The sequence below is a fragment of the Mya arenaria genome, chromosome 6 (genome assembly GCF_026914265.1).
Source record: "Mya arenaria isolate MELC-2E11 chromosome 6, ASM2691426v1".
Taxonomy (NCBI): domain Eukaryota; kingdom Metazoa; phylum Mollusca; class Bivalvia; order Myida; family Myidae; genus Mya; species Mya arenaria.
Genome location: NC_069127.1, coordinates 4,072,699 through 4,090,725, shown reverse-complemented (window position 1 = coordinate 4,090,725; position 18,027 = coordinate 4,072,699). Strand labels below are relative to the sequence as shown.

The following is an 18,027-nucleotide window of genomic DNA, read 5'->3' as shown; positions in this document are numbered from 1 at the left end:
CCTATTGTCAATGAGCTTGCATAACTCAACAAGAGTTTTAGTCACTATTACGGGTCTTGCTGCACATACGCTTATGCATATTGTCAATGAGCCTGCATAACTCAACAAGAGTTTTAGTCACTATTACGGGCCTTGCTACACATACATGTATGCCTATTGTCAATGAGCTTGCATAACTCAACAAGAGTTTTAGTCACTATTACGGGCCTTGCTACATATACATGTATGCCTATTGTCAATGAGCCTGCATAACTCGACAAGAGTTTTAGTCACTATTACGGGCCTTGCTGCACATACGCGTATGCCTATTGTCAATGAGCCTGCATAACTCAACAAGAGTTTTAGTCACTATTACGGGCCTTGCTACATATACATGTATGCCTATTGTCAATGAGCCTGCATAACTCAACAAGAGTTTTAGTCACTATTACGGGCCTTGCTGCATATACGCGTATGTCTATTGTCAATGAGCCTGCATAACTCAACAATAATCTTAGTCGTTATTACGGGCCTTGCTTCACATACATGTATGCCTATTGTCAATGAGCTTGCATAACTCAACAATAATTTTAGTCTTTATAACGGGCCTTGCTACATATACATGTATGTCTATTGTCCATGAGCCTGCATAACTCAACAAGAGTTTTAGTCACTATTACGGGCCTTGCTACATATACATGTATGCCTATTGTCAATGAGCTTGCATAACTCAACAATAATCTTAGTCACTATTACGGGCCTTGCTACATATACGCGTATGTCTATTGTCAATGAGCCTGCATAACTCAACAATAATCTTAGTCACTATTACGGGCCTTGCTACACATACATGTATGTCTATTGTCCATGAGCCTGCATAACTCAACAAGAGTTTTAGTCACTATTACGGGCCTTGCTACACGTACATGTATGTCTATTGTCCATGAGCCTGCATAACTCAACAAGAGTTTTAGTCACTATTACGGGCCTTGCTACATATACATGTATGCCTATTTTCAATGAGCTTGCATAACTCAACAAGAGTTTTAGTCACTATTACGGGCCTTGCTACACATACGCGTATGCCTATTGTCAATGAGCCTGCATAACTCAACAAGAGTTTTAGTCACTATTACGGGCCTTGCTACACATACGCGTATGTCTATTGTCAATGAGCCTGCATAACTCAACAAGAGTTTTAGTCAATATTACGGGCCTTGCTGCACATACGCGTATGTCTATTGTCAATGAGCCTGCATAACTCAACAATAATCTTAGTCACAATTACGGGCCTTGCTACACATACATGTATTCCTATTGTCAATGAGCTTGCATAACTCAACAAGAGTTTTAGTCACAATTACGGGCCTTGCTACACATACATGTATGCCTATTGTCAATGAGCTTACATAACTCAACAAGAGTTTTAGTCACTATTACGGGCCTTGCTACACATACGCGTATGTCTATTGTCAAAGAGCCTGCATAACTCAACAAGAGTTTTAGTCACTATTACGGGCCTTGCTGCACATACGCGTATGTCTATTGTCAATGAGCCTGCATAACTCAACAAGAGTTTTAGTCACTATTACGGGCCTTGCTGCACATACGCGTATGTCTATTGTCAATGAGCCTGCATAACTCAACAACAATTTTAGTCACTATTGTCAATGAGCTTGCATAACTCAACAATAATTTTAGTCTTTATTACGGGCCTTGCTACACATACATGTATGCCTATTGTCAATGAGATTGCATAACTCAACAATAATTTTAGATACTATTACGGGCCTTGCTACACATACATGTATGCCTATTGTCAATGAGCTTGCATAACTCAACAAGAGTTTTAGTCACTATTACGGGCCTTGCTACATATACATGTATGCCTATTGTCAATGAGCCTGCATAACTCAACAAGTGATTTTGTCACTATTACGGGCCTTGCTACACATACATGTATGTCTATTGTCAATGAGCTTGCATAACTCAACAAGAGTTTTAGTCACTATTACGGGCCTTGCTACACATACATGTATGTCTATTGTCCATGAGCCTGCATAACTCAACAAGAGTTTTAGTCACTATTACGGGCCTTGCTACATATACATGTATGCCTATTGTCAATGAGCTTGCATAACTCAACAAGAGTTTTAGTCACTATTACGGGCCTTGCTACACATACATGTATGTCTATTGTCCATGAGCCTGCATAACTCAACAAGAGTTTTAGTCACTATTACGGGCCTTGCTACACATACATGTATGCCTATTTTCAATGAGCTTGCATAACTCAACAAGTGATTTTGTCACTATTACGGGCCTTGCTACACATACATGTATGTCTATTGTCAATGAGCTTGCATAACTCAACAAGAGTTTTAGTCACTATTACGGGCCTTGCTACATATACATGTATGCCTATTGTCAATGAGCCTGCATAACTCGACAAGAGTTTTAGTCACTATTACGGGCCTTGCTGCACATACGCGTATGTCTATTGTCAATGAGCCTGCATAACTCAACAAGAGTTTTAGTCACTATTACGGGCCTTGCTGCACATACGCGTATGTCTATTGTCAATGAGCCTGCATAACTCAACAATAATCTTAGTCGTTATTACGGGCCTTGCTACATATACATGTATGCCTATTGTCAATCAGCCTGTATAACTCAACAATAATCTTAGTCACTATTACGGGCCTTGCTACATATACATGTATGCCTATTGTCCATGAGCCTGCATAACTCAACAAGAGTTTTAGTCACTATTACGAGCCTTGCTACATATACATGTATGCCTATTGTCAATGAGCTTGCATAACTCAACAATAATCTTAGTCACTATTACGGGCCTTGCTACATATACATGTACGCCTATTGTCCATGAGCCTGCATAACTCAACAAAAGATTTAGTCACTATTACGGGCCTTGCTACATATACATGTATGCCTATTGTCAATGAGCTTGCATAACTCAACAAGAGTTTTAGTCACTATTACGGGCCTTGCTACATATACATGTATGCCTATTGTCAATGAGCCTGCATAACTCAACAATAATCTTAGTCACTATTTCGGGCCTTGCTACACATACATGTATGCCTATTGTCCATGAGCCTGCATAACTCAACAAGAGTTTTAGTCACTATTACGGGCCTTGCTACATATACATGTATGCCTATTGTCAATCAGCCTGTATAACTCAACAATAATCTTAGTCACTATTACGGGCCTTGCTACATATACATGTATGCCTATTGTCCATGAGCCTGCATAACTCAACAAGAGTTTTAGTCACTATTACGGGCCTTGCTACATATACATGTATGCCTATTGTCAATGAGCTTGCATAACTCAACAAGAGTTTTAGTCACTATTACGGGCCTTGCTACATATACATGTATGCCTATTGTCAATGAGCCTGCATAACTCAACAATAATCTTAGTCACTATTACGGGCCTTGCTACACATACATGTATGTCTATTGTCCATGAGCCTGCATAACTCAACAAGAGTTTTAGTCACTATTACGGGCATTGCTACATATACATGTATGCCTATTGTCAATGAGCTTGCATAACTAAACAATAATTTTAGTCACTATTACGGGCCTTGCTACATATACATGTATGCCTATTGTCCATGAGCCTGCATAACTCAACAAGAGTTTTAGTCACTATTACGGGCCTTGCTACATATACATGTATGCCTATTGTCAATGAGCTTGCATAACTCAACAATAATCTTAGTCACTTTTACGGGCCTTGCTACACATACATGTATGCCTATTGTCCATGAGCCAGCATAACTCAACAAGAGTTTTAGTCACTATTACGGGCCTTGCTACATATACATGTATGCCTATTGTCCATGAGCCTGCATAACTCAACAAGAGTTTTAGTCACTATTACGGGCCTTGCTACATATACATGTATGCCTATTGTCAATGAGCTTGCATAACTCAACAAGAGTTTTAGTCACTATTACGGGCCTTGCTACACATACATGTATGTCTATTGTCCATGAGCCTGCATAACTCAACAAGAGTTTTAGTCACTATTACGGGCCTTGCTACATATACATGTATGCCTATTGTCAATGAGCTTGCATAACTCAACAAGAGTTTTAGTCACTATTACGGGCCTTGCTACACATACATGTATGTCTATTGTCCATGAGCCTGCATAACTCAACAAGAGTTTTAGTCACTATTACGGGCCTTGCTACATATACATGTATGCCTATTGTCAATGAGCCTGCATAACTCAACAATAATCTTAGTCGTTATTACGGGCCTTGCTACATATACATGTATGTGTATATTGCCATTGGAAACACTTTATGTCAGAGTTTTGTGCTTAATGGGTTTATTTGATGTTATACAAGCTCTCTGACAATTCTTTGCAAATCGACTTCTTTATTTTTTTTGATAATTTTGCGTCACAACGTTATTTAAACTATCCCTAGAATAAAGAATAAAATGAAGAACTAGTATTTCTAGTTTAATCATAATAACCATTGAATTAATTGCAAAATATTAGTATTCAATATCCTCGATAAGAATCTAAGACAAGTCACAACCATCTTGAATTGTCAGTTTTATTGAACCACATGAATAAAAAATATACAGAATGAAATAAAATCTACAAACTGCATGTTAATGTTGGAGAACTTCTCTTCAGAATGTCATCTGTACTCATTCCTTTAACAGTCGAAAAAAACGTGCTTGGCTTCAGCATTGTATACAAAAGGGTTGAACTTAAGACAATGAAACAATAAATATCAGAGCCAGGTCTGTAAATCCATACCCGTTAACAAAGAAAATAAATATTCCCACGTAAACTATCACAGAACAGTTCTGTATGATACTAGAACGCACTTGTTTTCCTAAAACATTCACACAAAAATGAAGAATATCAATACCAACAAACACCAGCTTATTATCATATCTTTAACACATGGTTTTCTTACTCAAGTTAAAGTACAACAAAAAAACGAAACAATATTATACCTTAACATAATCAAATTAATATATCTTTCTCTGAACTGCGCTGTTGTATTTTCAACAAGTTTAAAAGAATGTATAAAGTTACCACAGTGAAATGTACTGTGGGGAATGGATAATGGAATGTGAGAAGTTGTGGGTGAATGATGGTGCTGTCCATCTAGGAGTCGGGTGCCTGCTCCTCACCCTGGGGCGGCTCATACTGCTGCAGCTGAAACACCAATACACATGGTATGTTAGAAATCAGCAAAACATTTTTCCAATCAAATCAATTTCACAATCATTTTCTTCCTTTTTACTGTTGTCGCTCAAACTCTTAAATTGTTAAATCAAAAGAAAACCAAGCTTCTTATTAGATAAAGTTCATAAACAAACATATATTAACAGCTCTCATAGAAAAAACTGTTCCCTTGTACAAGCTTTTACTTTAATGTCAAGTTTTCAGTTTGAAAAAGAACAATATTAAACTATTGAATAAAAGCATGAGCTTGTATGTACAGGTGTATTGACTTGTTGAATTAGTTGAATAAAAGACTTCACTTGACAGTAAGTCAGACAATAAGACACTACATTGTGCACAGTAAGAACAACTGAACAAAGATTGGACTTCAAAATGGACCATACTAATATATTTTGTATGTTCTGTTTCATAAACAACACAGTACATTTCAGCTGCAGAACTCTGAAATGTTAAAAACAAATGTCTACGGAAGTTATACAGTCTAAAACATATTCCTTTCCAACAAAACACAACTGGCTATCATGTCTCTGGTGAAATGCCCATAACATGTGAGGGAAGTTGGGAACTAGTCTTTCCAATTGGGAATCTAGAAACTAAAATACTGAGAATGCAGCATGCAAAGAAACAGAACACAAAAAGGAGGACAACACACAATTACAGATGTTCTTATCTAGATGATGTTGAATAGATTACTTGACTACTTATTTATTCAAAGTTATAAATGACTTTCTAAATAAAAGATCAACATTATAAATTCAGCAATATCTTTTTACAAAATTAAGTAAATTAATTGTTAAACATTGTTTAACAATCAAGTGTTCAAACATTCTCATCCTATTCAGTTATCATGCTTGTATTTTTAAATCAACAAGATGTCCTTGCTTTTTCAGAAAAAAAGAAAACAACGAGAAGTGACGTGAATTTCTGTTTACCTTTTAGAAAATGAGGACTTACATGTAAAAATGGCTCAAAAGTGCTCATGCATTAGTCGTTTGTAAATTGAATATTAAGTATATTGTGTTAAAGTTCATTTTGGCTATCTACAGATCATGGAGCGAGCCTGGTCTGAGAAAGCTCGCACCATTTTCTGTAGATCGCCAAAATGAACTCTTAACTTATTTGGTGTTCACACTAAGTTGACCCACTATCTCTGCCTTTTGTGTAGTCACATGGTATTTTGGCACGAAAGTGGAAAAGCAACACAACATGAAAGTTGATATTACTTTTCATTTAAAAATCAACAAAATGTTGATATTTAGGTTTTTAGAATTACCTAGGTTTGTTTGCATAGTACAGAAATTGACTGAGATGACCTTGCTAATTTTTTTTTTATTATGATCAGCAAAAAGCTCACCACTAAAATAGATGTTTGAATTCACCGTCATATCTGTTCTTCATAGGGATGGCAACGAGTAGTAAAATTAATACTCGAGTACTCGGACGATCGTTCGATAGAGTACTCGGGTACTCGATTACTCGGTAAAATTGAATATGTGTTCGCGAAGACATGATTGTGTCTATACATATATCGTTAATGACGTATAGTGTGCGTTGGTCATATTTTTGTTCATTTTCACCTTTTAAGTAAACTTTCATTACGTATTTTAACAATAAATGATATAAAAAGAAAACAAGTGTTGTTTCAGGCTTTTCATTTGTCTTATTTGTTTCTTTTTATACAAGTATGCACTGCAGAAATCAGAATTACAATGAACAAAAATTAATAGCATACATAAAAATAGAGAATGAAATTCAATACGAAGTTCAGTTGTTCAGTTGTTTACTCTACAATTTTTTTTTTTTAAATGATAGTTTTTCGTACTGTGTAATTGTTGTTTACCTCATTAATATTCATAATTCTTGATTTAAAATATCAACCAATTAATTGTGATAATCATTGCAAAATTATTTAAAATAGGCCCATTAAGAAATCAATTCTCGTAACGGTCGATACTCTTTCGCTCGTTAGCGTCCATTGTTTGGTGAAAGGTCTCTAATTGGTATACAATAGAATTGTGTAGGTGAAAGTACCGCTATCAAAACTTCGCTAATTGACATCAGTGCTCGATCAAGTACTCGTTGCCATCCCTAGTTCTACATGATATAAAGCTACCTTCAATTGGATAATTCCTCGATTGTCATTGGCCCACAAATATGTGCGAACACTAAATGAAGAAAGAAATTTCTATAAGATGCAATTCAGGAAAAGAAAACTGAGAAAAGAAACACTATTGTACAGTATGATGGCAGGAAATGAAACTCTGAAGACATTTGGGATGGGTAGTTGACTACTGTACTCAACTAGGCTTACTTTCTTGCTTTGCTCTTGTCTGGCCTGCAGCTATTATAGTTTTACAACATGAGTATATGTGGCACTACATGTACAGTAAAAGTACAGGCTATATATGAATCAAGCATGCAACCTGGGCTTGAACAACAGTTTTATTAATGTGAACTAGCATAAATACAGTCTACTATACTATAGCATGATCAAGTCCTCTACTATGAGACTAACATATGTTTCTGTTCATCTGACTTACATGTAACATTAATTTTTATGTAAAGATGTATAATATGTTTGTTTATAGTTTAGTGATGACTGTATTGTAGTACAACAGAACTGCAACTGGATGCCGACAGTTGTCCGTTTTAACATTGAAGGGAGTTAACTCAAACTTTAATAAATGCTTAAGTGGCTTGCTATACACTTGCATGCAATTTGTGACTGCTGATAATGCTTACTATAATTTTGCACCAGAAGGTTTGACCGACTAAAACAGAAGTATCGTCAGTCCAAATGGAAATATATTGCACATGTTCTGCTGACAGACGGACATTCGCCAGTTTTTAAGACCAGTGGCAGTGCCATTTTAGCCATTCCTAAACCTACAATACAATTGCTGATACGACACAAAACATGTAAGAGCAGATACGCCTGCATGGCTATTACTTGCATGCTTATAATCATAATAATGATATATATATATATAAAGCAAAAAAGATAAAACATAAGTAATAGCATACCTTGGCCTTGTATTCACTGTTCTGATCTTGGAGCGTTTCTACCTTTTGTCTGAGTTCAGTCACCTCAAGCTTCAGGGCCTCCACATCGGCCGTGTCCGGACCAGATGCTCCTAGGTGTTGCTTCAGGAAGCTGGGCAATGGTTAAGGATTATCACAAAAAGGGAAGGGGGGGGGGGGATCCTCAATGCATACAGGCATTTCTTTTTTATGGCTGATGATCATTATAGATTTTAATTTATACAAAATCAATCTGATTTATAATTGGAGGCCCCTTTGTTTACTTTAAAATCAGATAAACATTTCTGGTACCTATGTAATAAAAAATTCCATACAAGTTACAACCGTTGTTTATTGGTTTGAATGCATGCCAATTTTTCAATGTGCTAAAATAGAGACTTACTTCTTACTTACCCATAAGGTAATGTATATACAATGTGCCAGTATGATTATTTTTGACATTTTATCATTTAAAAGGATACTCAAGGGCATTATTTGGCTTTTCCGGCTCCTCATACAAACCAACAAGAACTGGAAGATAAATATGAAATACATTTGAATCTTGACAAACAAATGAACAATAATCATGACGAATCCAATACATGTTACACATAGTAGTAACACGTACAATATCTTAGAAATCAATTTAACAATACTAAATACACTTGGTAAATTTTAAACATATATTATGTCTGTAATAAAGATGTTCTCTTATTTTTACAAAATTGAAGCTTTTAAAGACCATTTAGTTTCAAGTTTTACTGGCAGATCAGCATCTTGCCATTGGCATATTAAAAATGGTATAGGCTATTAGGTGACCAAGACACAAACGTATATACCGCTTTTGGCTTGACCAAAAATCATCTGATTCAGTTTCACAATGTTGGTTATAAAAAAAAAATGTTAGTTTCTGATCTGAAATGATTAAATTACCTTTGGTTAAGGCATCTAGAACTCCAGCTTTTTCCAAATACTTTCTGAACTCTTCTCTCTTGGAATCTGCACCCTGAATGGAAAAAATAGCTTACATTTATGTCATCCATGATTTCATTTGATTCAGGGAACGTGAACCCCAGACTAGCAATGGACCCTCATTTTCAACTCATTACAGTATATGCATCTCTGACCCAAATAACGTTTGTTTAGAAAGAATATTATATTGTGCACTGTGCACCACACAGTTTCATGAAGTGAAGATTTTTTGAAGATCTTAACATTTATCAAAGAAAATTGTGGATTACACGGTAATATAAATATTTTATAAACTAAGAAGTAGACATGTACATGTACCTGGGAAAGTTATCGAAATTTGTCATTTGGATGGACAAGCCTGGGTTCTTATACTTTTGCTTGGCATTACATTTTTAAGTCTTGCTATACATGGTATCAAATCCAGAATTTGAGCAAGCCTGGAAAGCATTTAACCAGTGTAGGGCACCCAGACTGGTGCTAATTTCAACCACTGCTGGAATGTTATACTGATGATAAATCATACATGCCACATCCCCCGGCGGGCGGGGGGGGGGGGGGGGGGGAAATCCCCCGGAATTTTGATCCATCCCCCAGTCTCCCAGCGGCAGGTAAAAATCCCCCGGAATTTAATTTTTTTTTAGAGATTTCATATCAGGCAATAATGACAAATTGAAACCAAAGTATGTGAAAGAAACTGAATGTAAGGAAACAACCACGCAAAGGTGAAATGACTGTTTAAAAAAGGTTTGATAAATGCCAAAAGGAAACCTTAACAACAAATGATCAGTTAATTTGAAGTAATGATCAAAGGCAAAGAAATATTACTATTTTGGAAAAGGAAGAAATTAATAATATTCATTCCATTCTCTTAGTGTCTGAACGTTATCATAGCTGATAGTGTTAAGCAGAAGTTTTTAAAAGACTTTGGAGGAAGTAAATTTAATTTACAGTATGACATGACAGTGTATCATAAGAATATGATCAATCATGACATAAAATAATTCTGTATAATGAAAAAGTCAGAGGTTTTCATACCAAAATATATGTGAATACATTTTTTCTAGGGATGGAAGCGAGTATCCGAGTATCCGGATATCACGCAAGTATTCGGATACCAAAATGGGTATTCGAATATTCGTTAGGAATTAAAATTTCAATGAAATAGCTTAGCAGAGACATAGCAATTGTTATAAAACTTTTCAGATAAATATTTCAGGTGATCAACAGTGTCTGTCGCGAAGCGGGTATGTGTCACAAATCATCTGCTAATTGGGTGTTTGCACAAGGTGTGATATTGTGTCCTTGCGCAGCACCCTGTGAAGTTCTATGACCTTGTTTACAATGACAAGTGTTATTTTATGATCTCAGATGTGCTGAATTGACACTAATTGATACCGTTGATCTTAAACGGATTGATCATTAATCCGTAGGAATTGATCGTCCAATCACAAGATAAGGGATTTAAAGAATTGTTTCTGAACAAGAACATGCGTTTGATTAAGTGCGACATCGAATGAAAACTGTTGTGAAGTATTCGAACATTTCGGACTTGAAAGTAGTGTGTGTACAGTGTTTGATTAAATTATCAAACATATAAATTATTTATTTCCTATTTAGTATTTATTCACGTTTTATTTTGTGTAGTATATTTTATTTTTCATACGATATGTAAACATGTTTAGTTTATTGATAAATTAAAAAAGTACACGCATATAAATAAAGAAAAATCAGATCGTTTCTTTTGTCGTCTTATCTTTTCCGTAAATATATCCTTCATAACAAAACACCGCAGAAATTGTAGGTATTGCATTAAATCAAACAATGTAAAGAAATAAAATTACAACCGACTATCAATAACTGAAGCGTCATTTAACATGAAACCTGCTGATAAATTGCAAACTCGAAAGCACGTGGCAGTAACCACCTCGGCCGAAGTGACTATCAAATTCGCGAGGTGTTTATGTGGTATTCATCATGAGTTTTATGACGTAAAATGAGTTGATTATAAATTATTAAGACTGAGAAAGAATGAAAGAAAAAGTGAAATTGCCATATGACGAATTATAAATTAAGTGAACAATTATGTCAAATAACAGAAGGTGGGTGACATATAATAGGAAATTTACTTATTATGAAAACAATATGATACGAGTATCCGGATAGTATTCGAAAACTTGATACGAAAATCCGGATACCGATTTGGTAATTCAGCCTTTCTGAACAAATACCCCTGAATGGTCTCCAGAAAATATGGCATGTATGATAAATCAACAATGAATCATTATCTTCTTTTTTTTAAATAGTCGAGTGGAATGTTTAATGAAAAAAGCCCTTGAAGGAGTGTTATTGATGCTGCGATATGGGGGATATGGACTTTAAAGGTTCTTTGCAAAACAAATGGTCTTCAAGTCCAAGTCTGGGCATGAATCCTCACCGTTATATCTATAGCCATTAATCCTGGCTCTAAAAATGTAAAACTTTTTTTGAGGTTGAGCAGGTATAAGCAAAAGTATGAATCCAGAGTTCACAAAATTTCTGTATAAACATTTGATGAGTAAAAAACGTCCAAATAAATAGACAAAGAACAAAAATTATGAGTATATATTTTTTATTAATTTTTATAACTTTTATTAGATTGAACAGCTAAATCTGTTGTCATAAGGGAAGTTTGCATTGTGTATCATAGGAACACAAACAACAAGGCCTACAGGTACTTTCCATTGGTTATACACAAATGACCCTGCTCTACACAGTAAGTTTGAAACATACTTGCCTGTCCGAAAATAAATTATCCGAATGTATAATCATTTATATTTTTCTAACCTTAAGTTACTGTAAAAAGTAATACTATAAAGAGTTTAAACTGAATAGAAAAGGTCTTACCCTGTAAGCAGTCATGATTTTCAAACTGATGGATTAAAAGTGTTGTTTTTCAATTGTATTTTGTCGGCTGACAATGTTTGGGGCACCTGTCGACGAGTTGCTACCTGAATGCGCATGCGCTGATTACATTCAACTAAATACATAAATATATCAGTTGGTCAAACATAACTATTATCTGTTTAGGTTGGCGAAGCTCTAACACAAACAATGTTTCCAGCATTTCGGCGATAAAAAATGTTTTATCTCAAAATACTGTGAAACAAATTAATATTTCGATATAAAACATAATTAGAAAAAAGTTTATTTGCAAAAAGTATGCGCAGGAAATCGGTAAAGCTAGATAGCGAAAATAGCCTTTTTTCGCGAAAATAGCATTCGACCACGAAAATAGCAAATGAAATACGTATTGCGCTAATAAAACAATTAAATCGACTTTATATTGTAGATATGTATAAATACGATGAAAAATATGTTTCTTGGCTAGATATTATGACGACAAAATCGACGAAAACTCTATGAAAAGAACAAACCCCTTACGAAAATAGCAAATAAAATACGTTTAACGCTAGAAAAAAACACAAAAAAAACACAATTTAATCGACAGAATATTGTAGATATGTATAAATATGATGAAAATATGTTTCTGTGGTTGTTATTATGACGACAAAATCGTTTATATTCAAATAATAAAAATGAGATGACGAAAAATTCGTACGAAAACAACAATTAAACCCCTTACGAAAATAGCTAATTAAATGCGCATAACGCTAGTAAAACAATTAAATGGACACCGTATTGTAGATATGTATAAATATGATGAAAAATGGTTTGGGGTTAGCTATTTAAACGACAAAATCGACATTTATTCAGGTAATAAAAATAAGGTGACGAAAAACTCGTACGAAAATAACTAACCCCTTACGAAAACAGCTAATAAAATACGTTTAACGCTAGTAAAACAATTAAATCGACACAATATTGTAGATATGTATAAATACGTCAAACGACTTAAAGCTGTAGTATAATATAACTTCTCTAAAAACGTATACTACTCAAAATTTGATAGGGATCATGTTTTTTAATGTAAAGTACATACGTATTTCAACAAAACGATATATCAACACTAAATGTTATCAAATGGCATTGTTTCAGGTTTCAAATGTCATAAGATATCAGTACCAAACCAATTCCGATCAAGCGTAACGGACTCCTAAACATGATAGGGGTCAAAAGCAGGCGTATATCAGGTTGTCAACAAATTTGGAAAGTCAACAGAATATCTTTGAACTTTTCTTAGACCATGTTAGTAGCGTGTGTGATGTCCACGAGCGTCAATAAAAGCTTGACATCGCCTCCGCATGTTGCTGATAAGCCTCCGGAGCTGTTGCTGAGGGAGTCTGGCCCATTCCTTCTGAAGCGCTGTTCTGAGCTGAGGAACCGTTGTTGGCTGGGCCGGACGAGCAGAAACAGCTTTCTGAAGAATGTCCCAGGCATGCTCGATCGGGTTCATGTCGGGGGAACGAACTGGCCAGTCCATACCCTCGATGGTAACATTTTCCAGAAATTGGTTTGTGATGTTTGCTCTGTGTGGGAGCGCATTATCATTAATGAGAATGAAATCAGGACCGATTGCACCTGCATACGGTCGAACATAAACGTCCAGGATCTCGTTACAATAACGAACAGCCGTCAACGTACCGTTTTTAATTACATGTAAGACTGTTTTCCCGTGCATGCTGATTCCGGCCCATACCATGACTGAGCCCTTGCCATAACGGTCATGTTCGGCGACACAAACTGGAGCAAAACGTTTATTACGTCCCCTCCACACTCTGGAACGTCGATCTGTAAAGTCAATACAAAACTTTGACTCGTCTGTAAAAAGCACTGTGGTCCATTCGTTTAACGGCCATCCAACGTGTTGACGTGCCCATTCCAAACGGTCCTGGATGTGGTATCGGGTCAATGGGATGCGAATTGCCGGTCGTCGTGCCATCAAGCCAGCACTATGCAAACGATTTCTGATGGTTTGCGTTGAAACGTTTCTGGCGTTCTGGAAGTCATTACGTAACGAAGTGGCGTTACGAAAGCGGTTACATCTGGCTAAAACCGCAATGTAACGACCACCACCATGTCGATGTTGAGCATTTCCATTCGTTTGATAACGATTCCACATCCTGCAAACTACACATTGTGACACATTCAGGTGTTCTGCCACAGTCCTCTGTGACAACCCTGCCTCCAGCATTCCAATGCCAACATGCAAGACTGTTTTCATCAGGAGTTAAACGTCTTCTGTTTGGCATTTTGAACATAATGTGATAGATGTTCCGAGTAAAAATCGAATAAACGAAGCGAAAAACAAGAAATGACCACATTTTAAAGTTGTTTCATGTATGCCAAAACGCCTTATTTCGTGGGTATGCAGTTTTCCGTGCCGCCTGTGCACGCGCTGGTAGCAAAACAATCAAAATCATCGAACATTCTGGAGGCCTACGAAGGGATAAAGCTAATGCTTTGAAATTAAATAAGCATGCTTATTTGGTTAAGTTTTTACAAATAACTAATCAAGTGATCCTTATCAAATTTTGAGTAGTATATGTACCTGTGTTATTTAGTATATTCTCTTCATGTATAAAAGGGGAAACTATTTAAAACATCAAAATTCTAAGTGGCATACATACATCATATTCAATGTAATTCATGATCATTATTTTAACCGTTAGAAAGTATCTGTTTTCGATATAGAACAGTTTCAAACTTCTTGCCCTGAGAGAGTGTGGTAGACTGCCAATGCTGACAATTTATCTTCCAAAATGTGTTAGATATTGAATCAAAATTATGAAAATGACCAGTAATAGATAACCAAGTCAGTGTTACATTATGCTTTTGAATATGGATAATGCTGGTCGTAGTAGTTGGGCAGCACACATTAAAAATATTATATTTGAACACGGCTTTGGATACGCATGTATAGTGCAAGATGTTGGCCAACAAAACATATTCATGAAAATGTTCACGAACAGGTTGAAAGACTGTTCCCAACAAAAGTTGCATGCAGATATTGAGTCGTCACCAAAAGCTGAACATTATAAACACTATAAAACTCTTCTTGACCAAAAGCGCTATCTGTTAATATACCTACCATATCTTTGGCAAAAAATGTTTTGCAAAATTAAAGCTGCACTCTCACAGATTGACTACTTTAACAACTTTTTTATTATTTTTGGTCTTTGAAAGAGCATTTTTTTTGTGTAAATATCTGCAAACCAACAATATAAGATTGCTGACAAAAAATCAGATCGTAGATATTTATATTTCCGTTCGAAAATTAATGTTTTATGGCTTAAACCGTTACTAACGGTTTAAGAAAAGCACATAAAACATCATTTTTTTAAGTATAAAAATCTGCGATCTGATTTTTTGTCAGCAGTCTTATATAACTGGTTTCCATGGATTTTCGCAAAAAAAAATAGCTCGTTCCAAGACAAAAAAAAGTTGTCAAAACATTCTGTGAGAGTGCAGCTTTAAGATGCGCAGGCCATACACTTATGATAGAAAAAGGAAGACACTTGAATATTGCACGGGAACTTCGATTCTGTCCATTATGCTCGAGTACAGGATACGATGTGATAGAAGACGAGTACCACTTTCTTCTGATCTGTCCGTCTTACGATGGTTTACGACGTGAATTGTTCCGGACTACCTGGCTCACTCATTCAAGCTTTCAATTGTTCAATAACATTATGTGCACTGATGGTACTAGTGATGTATTTTCGCTAACTAAATTCGTATGTAAAGCATTCGATTTGAGAAAGCAACTGATCTTACACGGATAATTATTTACTTAGTACTTATACGTGCAAAAGAACCTTTTGTGTGTGTGTGTGTGTGCGTGCGTGCGCGCGCGCGTGCGTGTGCGCGTGTGGGCGTGTGTATGTGCGTGTGTGTGTGCGTGTGTGTGTGTGTGTGCGTGTGTGTGTGTGCGTGTGTGTGTGTGTGCGCGTGTGTGTGTGTGCGTGTGTGTGTCATCATAACTTTGATATGCTTGATTTGTGCAACAACATAAAACATGCTTTGTAAATATCCAATATAGCGCATATTTTTACTAAATAGTTAATACTACGATTTATTACATTTTTGAACATGTATTCTGGGCTGGTGGCCTTATATTACAATAAACACTATGTTATGTCATGTTTTAAATTCAAGGACTTCAAAGCAACAGGTGTTCCAAGTTAAATAGCCCAAGGTATATGCCATTGTTTAAACCGTTTCAAGACCTGATCGTTTCAATTGTGAAACATTGTATACTTAACCTGAAGGGTCACGGACACTACGGACCATGGACATTACGGACCAGACATTACGGACCATATTTAGGGACACAACGGACCAGATTTTGGGACATTACGGACCATCTTCAGAAACTTACGGACCATCATTTATAATGTTTTTTAACATTTTTTTTTTTTTAATTTATTCACTCATTGGTCTTAAATTTGTTAATAAATACTTGAATATTAGTGCTCAGTATGACAATTATCTTTAATGTAACTGACAAATCCCATAAAATTCTAATGTTAAACATTAATAATTTGAATAATAATGAACGAAATATGTGTTTATCTTATAATTGTAAATGTGAATATTAATGTTTTCATATGTGATCGATTGCTTTCTGAAATAAACTTTGGATCGTCATATTTGCTTGTTGTCCGTTTCATCTGTTTTAATTGAAAGGTTCAGTGAAAGTGTGATGTCTCAATGGGTTTTCACACTTTTATGATAGCCAATTAAAGGTTGTCAGTATAATGTTTGTTTCTTTTGTAATATACCGCCGATAATAACGGGACAATTATAACTAATAAACACTAATTAAGGCAACAGAAATTGCCAGTTTTAAACATCAATTTGCAAGAATTGCAACACATACACATCCTTTATTTAATATAAAGCAAGAGTTGAGGTTTACATCTTCACAATTTCCTCTGCCACAAAACTGAATAGATCTATAAGTATGCCTTGCGCTCGTTGTATCCACTGTTCTAGAGGTGTTTATGCAAACTACCGCGCCATCCGAATGTTTTGGGAAATATTTCTGCTCGATTTATTTTGGGAAATAAACTGTTTTGGAAAATATTTCTTCTGTTCCTTTTAACTAATTTAACTGCCGATCTTTCAATTTTCGGTCATTATTTTTCACATAATTGTTATAAATGCATAGGTCTTTATCACCTTTTGGAATTTCACAAGATTTTATATTGAACCATTGATCTATTCGAACTTCACGGGATTTTTCACAGTTTTATGGAAGATATAACGTCATACTGAGCACTCATATTCAAGTATTTATTAACAAATTAAAAACTAAAAAGTGAATAATATGTTTAAATCATGGTCCGTAAGATTCCGAAGATGTTCCGTAATGTCCCTAAATCTGGTCCGTAATGTCCCTAAATCTGGTCCGTAGTGTCCCTAAATCTGGTCCGTAATGTCCCTAAATCTGGTCCGTAATGTCCCTAAATCTGGTCCGTAATGTCCCTAAATCTGGTCCGTAGTGTCCCTAAATCTGGTCCGTAATGTCCCTAAATCTGGTCCGTAGTGTCCCTAAATCTGGTCCGTAATGTCCCTAAATCTGGTCCGTAGTGTCCCTAAATCTGGTCCGTAGTGTCCCTAAATCTGGTCCGTAGTGTCCCTAAATCTGGTCCGTAATGTCCCTAAATCTGGTCCGTAGTGTCCCTAAATCTGGTCCGTAATGTCCCTAAATCTGGTCCGTAATGTCCCTAAATCTGGTCCGTAATGTCTAGTCCGTAATGTCCATGGTCCGTAATTCAACCTGAACTATTGCAGAAGTGTTACTATACTTGCAGTTGTCAAAATAAATGTCCACACTTCTGAACGTAGCGTGTAAGTCCTTTC

The 18,027-nt window shown here is 35.8% G+C and overlaps 1 protein-coding gene across 1 annotated transcript; it reads right to left on the bottom strand.

The window, feature by feature from the left end:
- Window positions 1-4,568: 4,568 nt before the first annotated feature.
- Window positions 4,569-12,239, bottom strand: LOC128236900 (c-Myc-binding protein-like). The gene is made up of 5 exons (XM_052952031.1): window positions 12,106-12,239; window positions 9,184-9,256; window positions 8,733-8,781; window positions 8,254-8,383; window positions 4,569-5,199 (listed from the first exon to the last, which is right to left on the bottom strand). The coding sequence occupies exons 1-5, from the start codon at window positions 12,118-12,120 to the stop codon at window positions 5,149-5,151; spliced, it is 318 nt and encodes a 105-aa protein (XP_052807991.1). The 5' UTR covers window positions 12,121-12,239; the 3' UTR covers window positions 4,569-5,148.
- Between the last annotated feature and the right edge of the window lie 5,788 nt (window positions 12,240-18,027).

What these genes read in the sequence shown, in the direction of transcription:
- LOC128236900 (XM_052952031.1), bottom strand. An exon ending in TCTAGATGCCTTAACCAAAG is followed by an intron (nt 8,782 to 9,183) that starts GTAATTTAATCA and finishes TTTATCTTCCAG; the next exon opens with TTCTTGTTGGTTTGTATGAG. An exon ending in AAGCCAAATAATGCCCTTGA is followed by an intron (nt 8,384 to 8,732) that starts GTATCCTTTTAA and finishes ACCATTGCCCAG; the next exon opens with CTTCCTGAAGCAACACCTAG.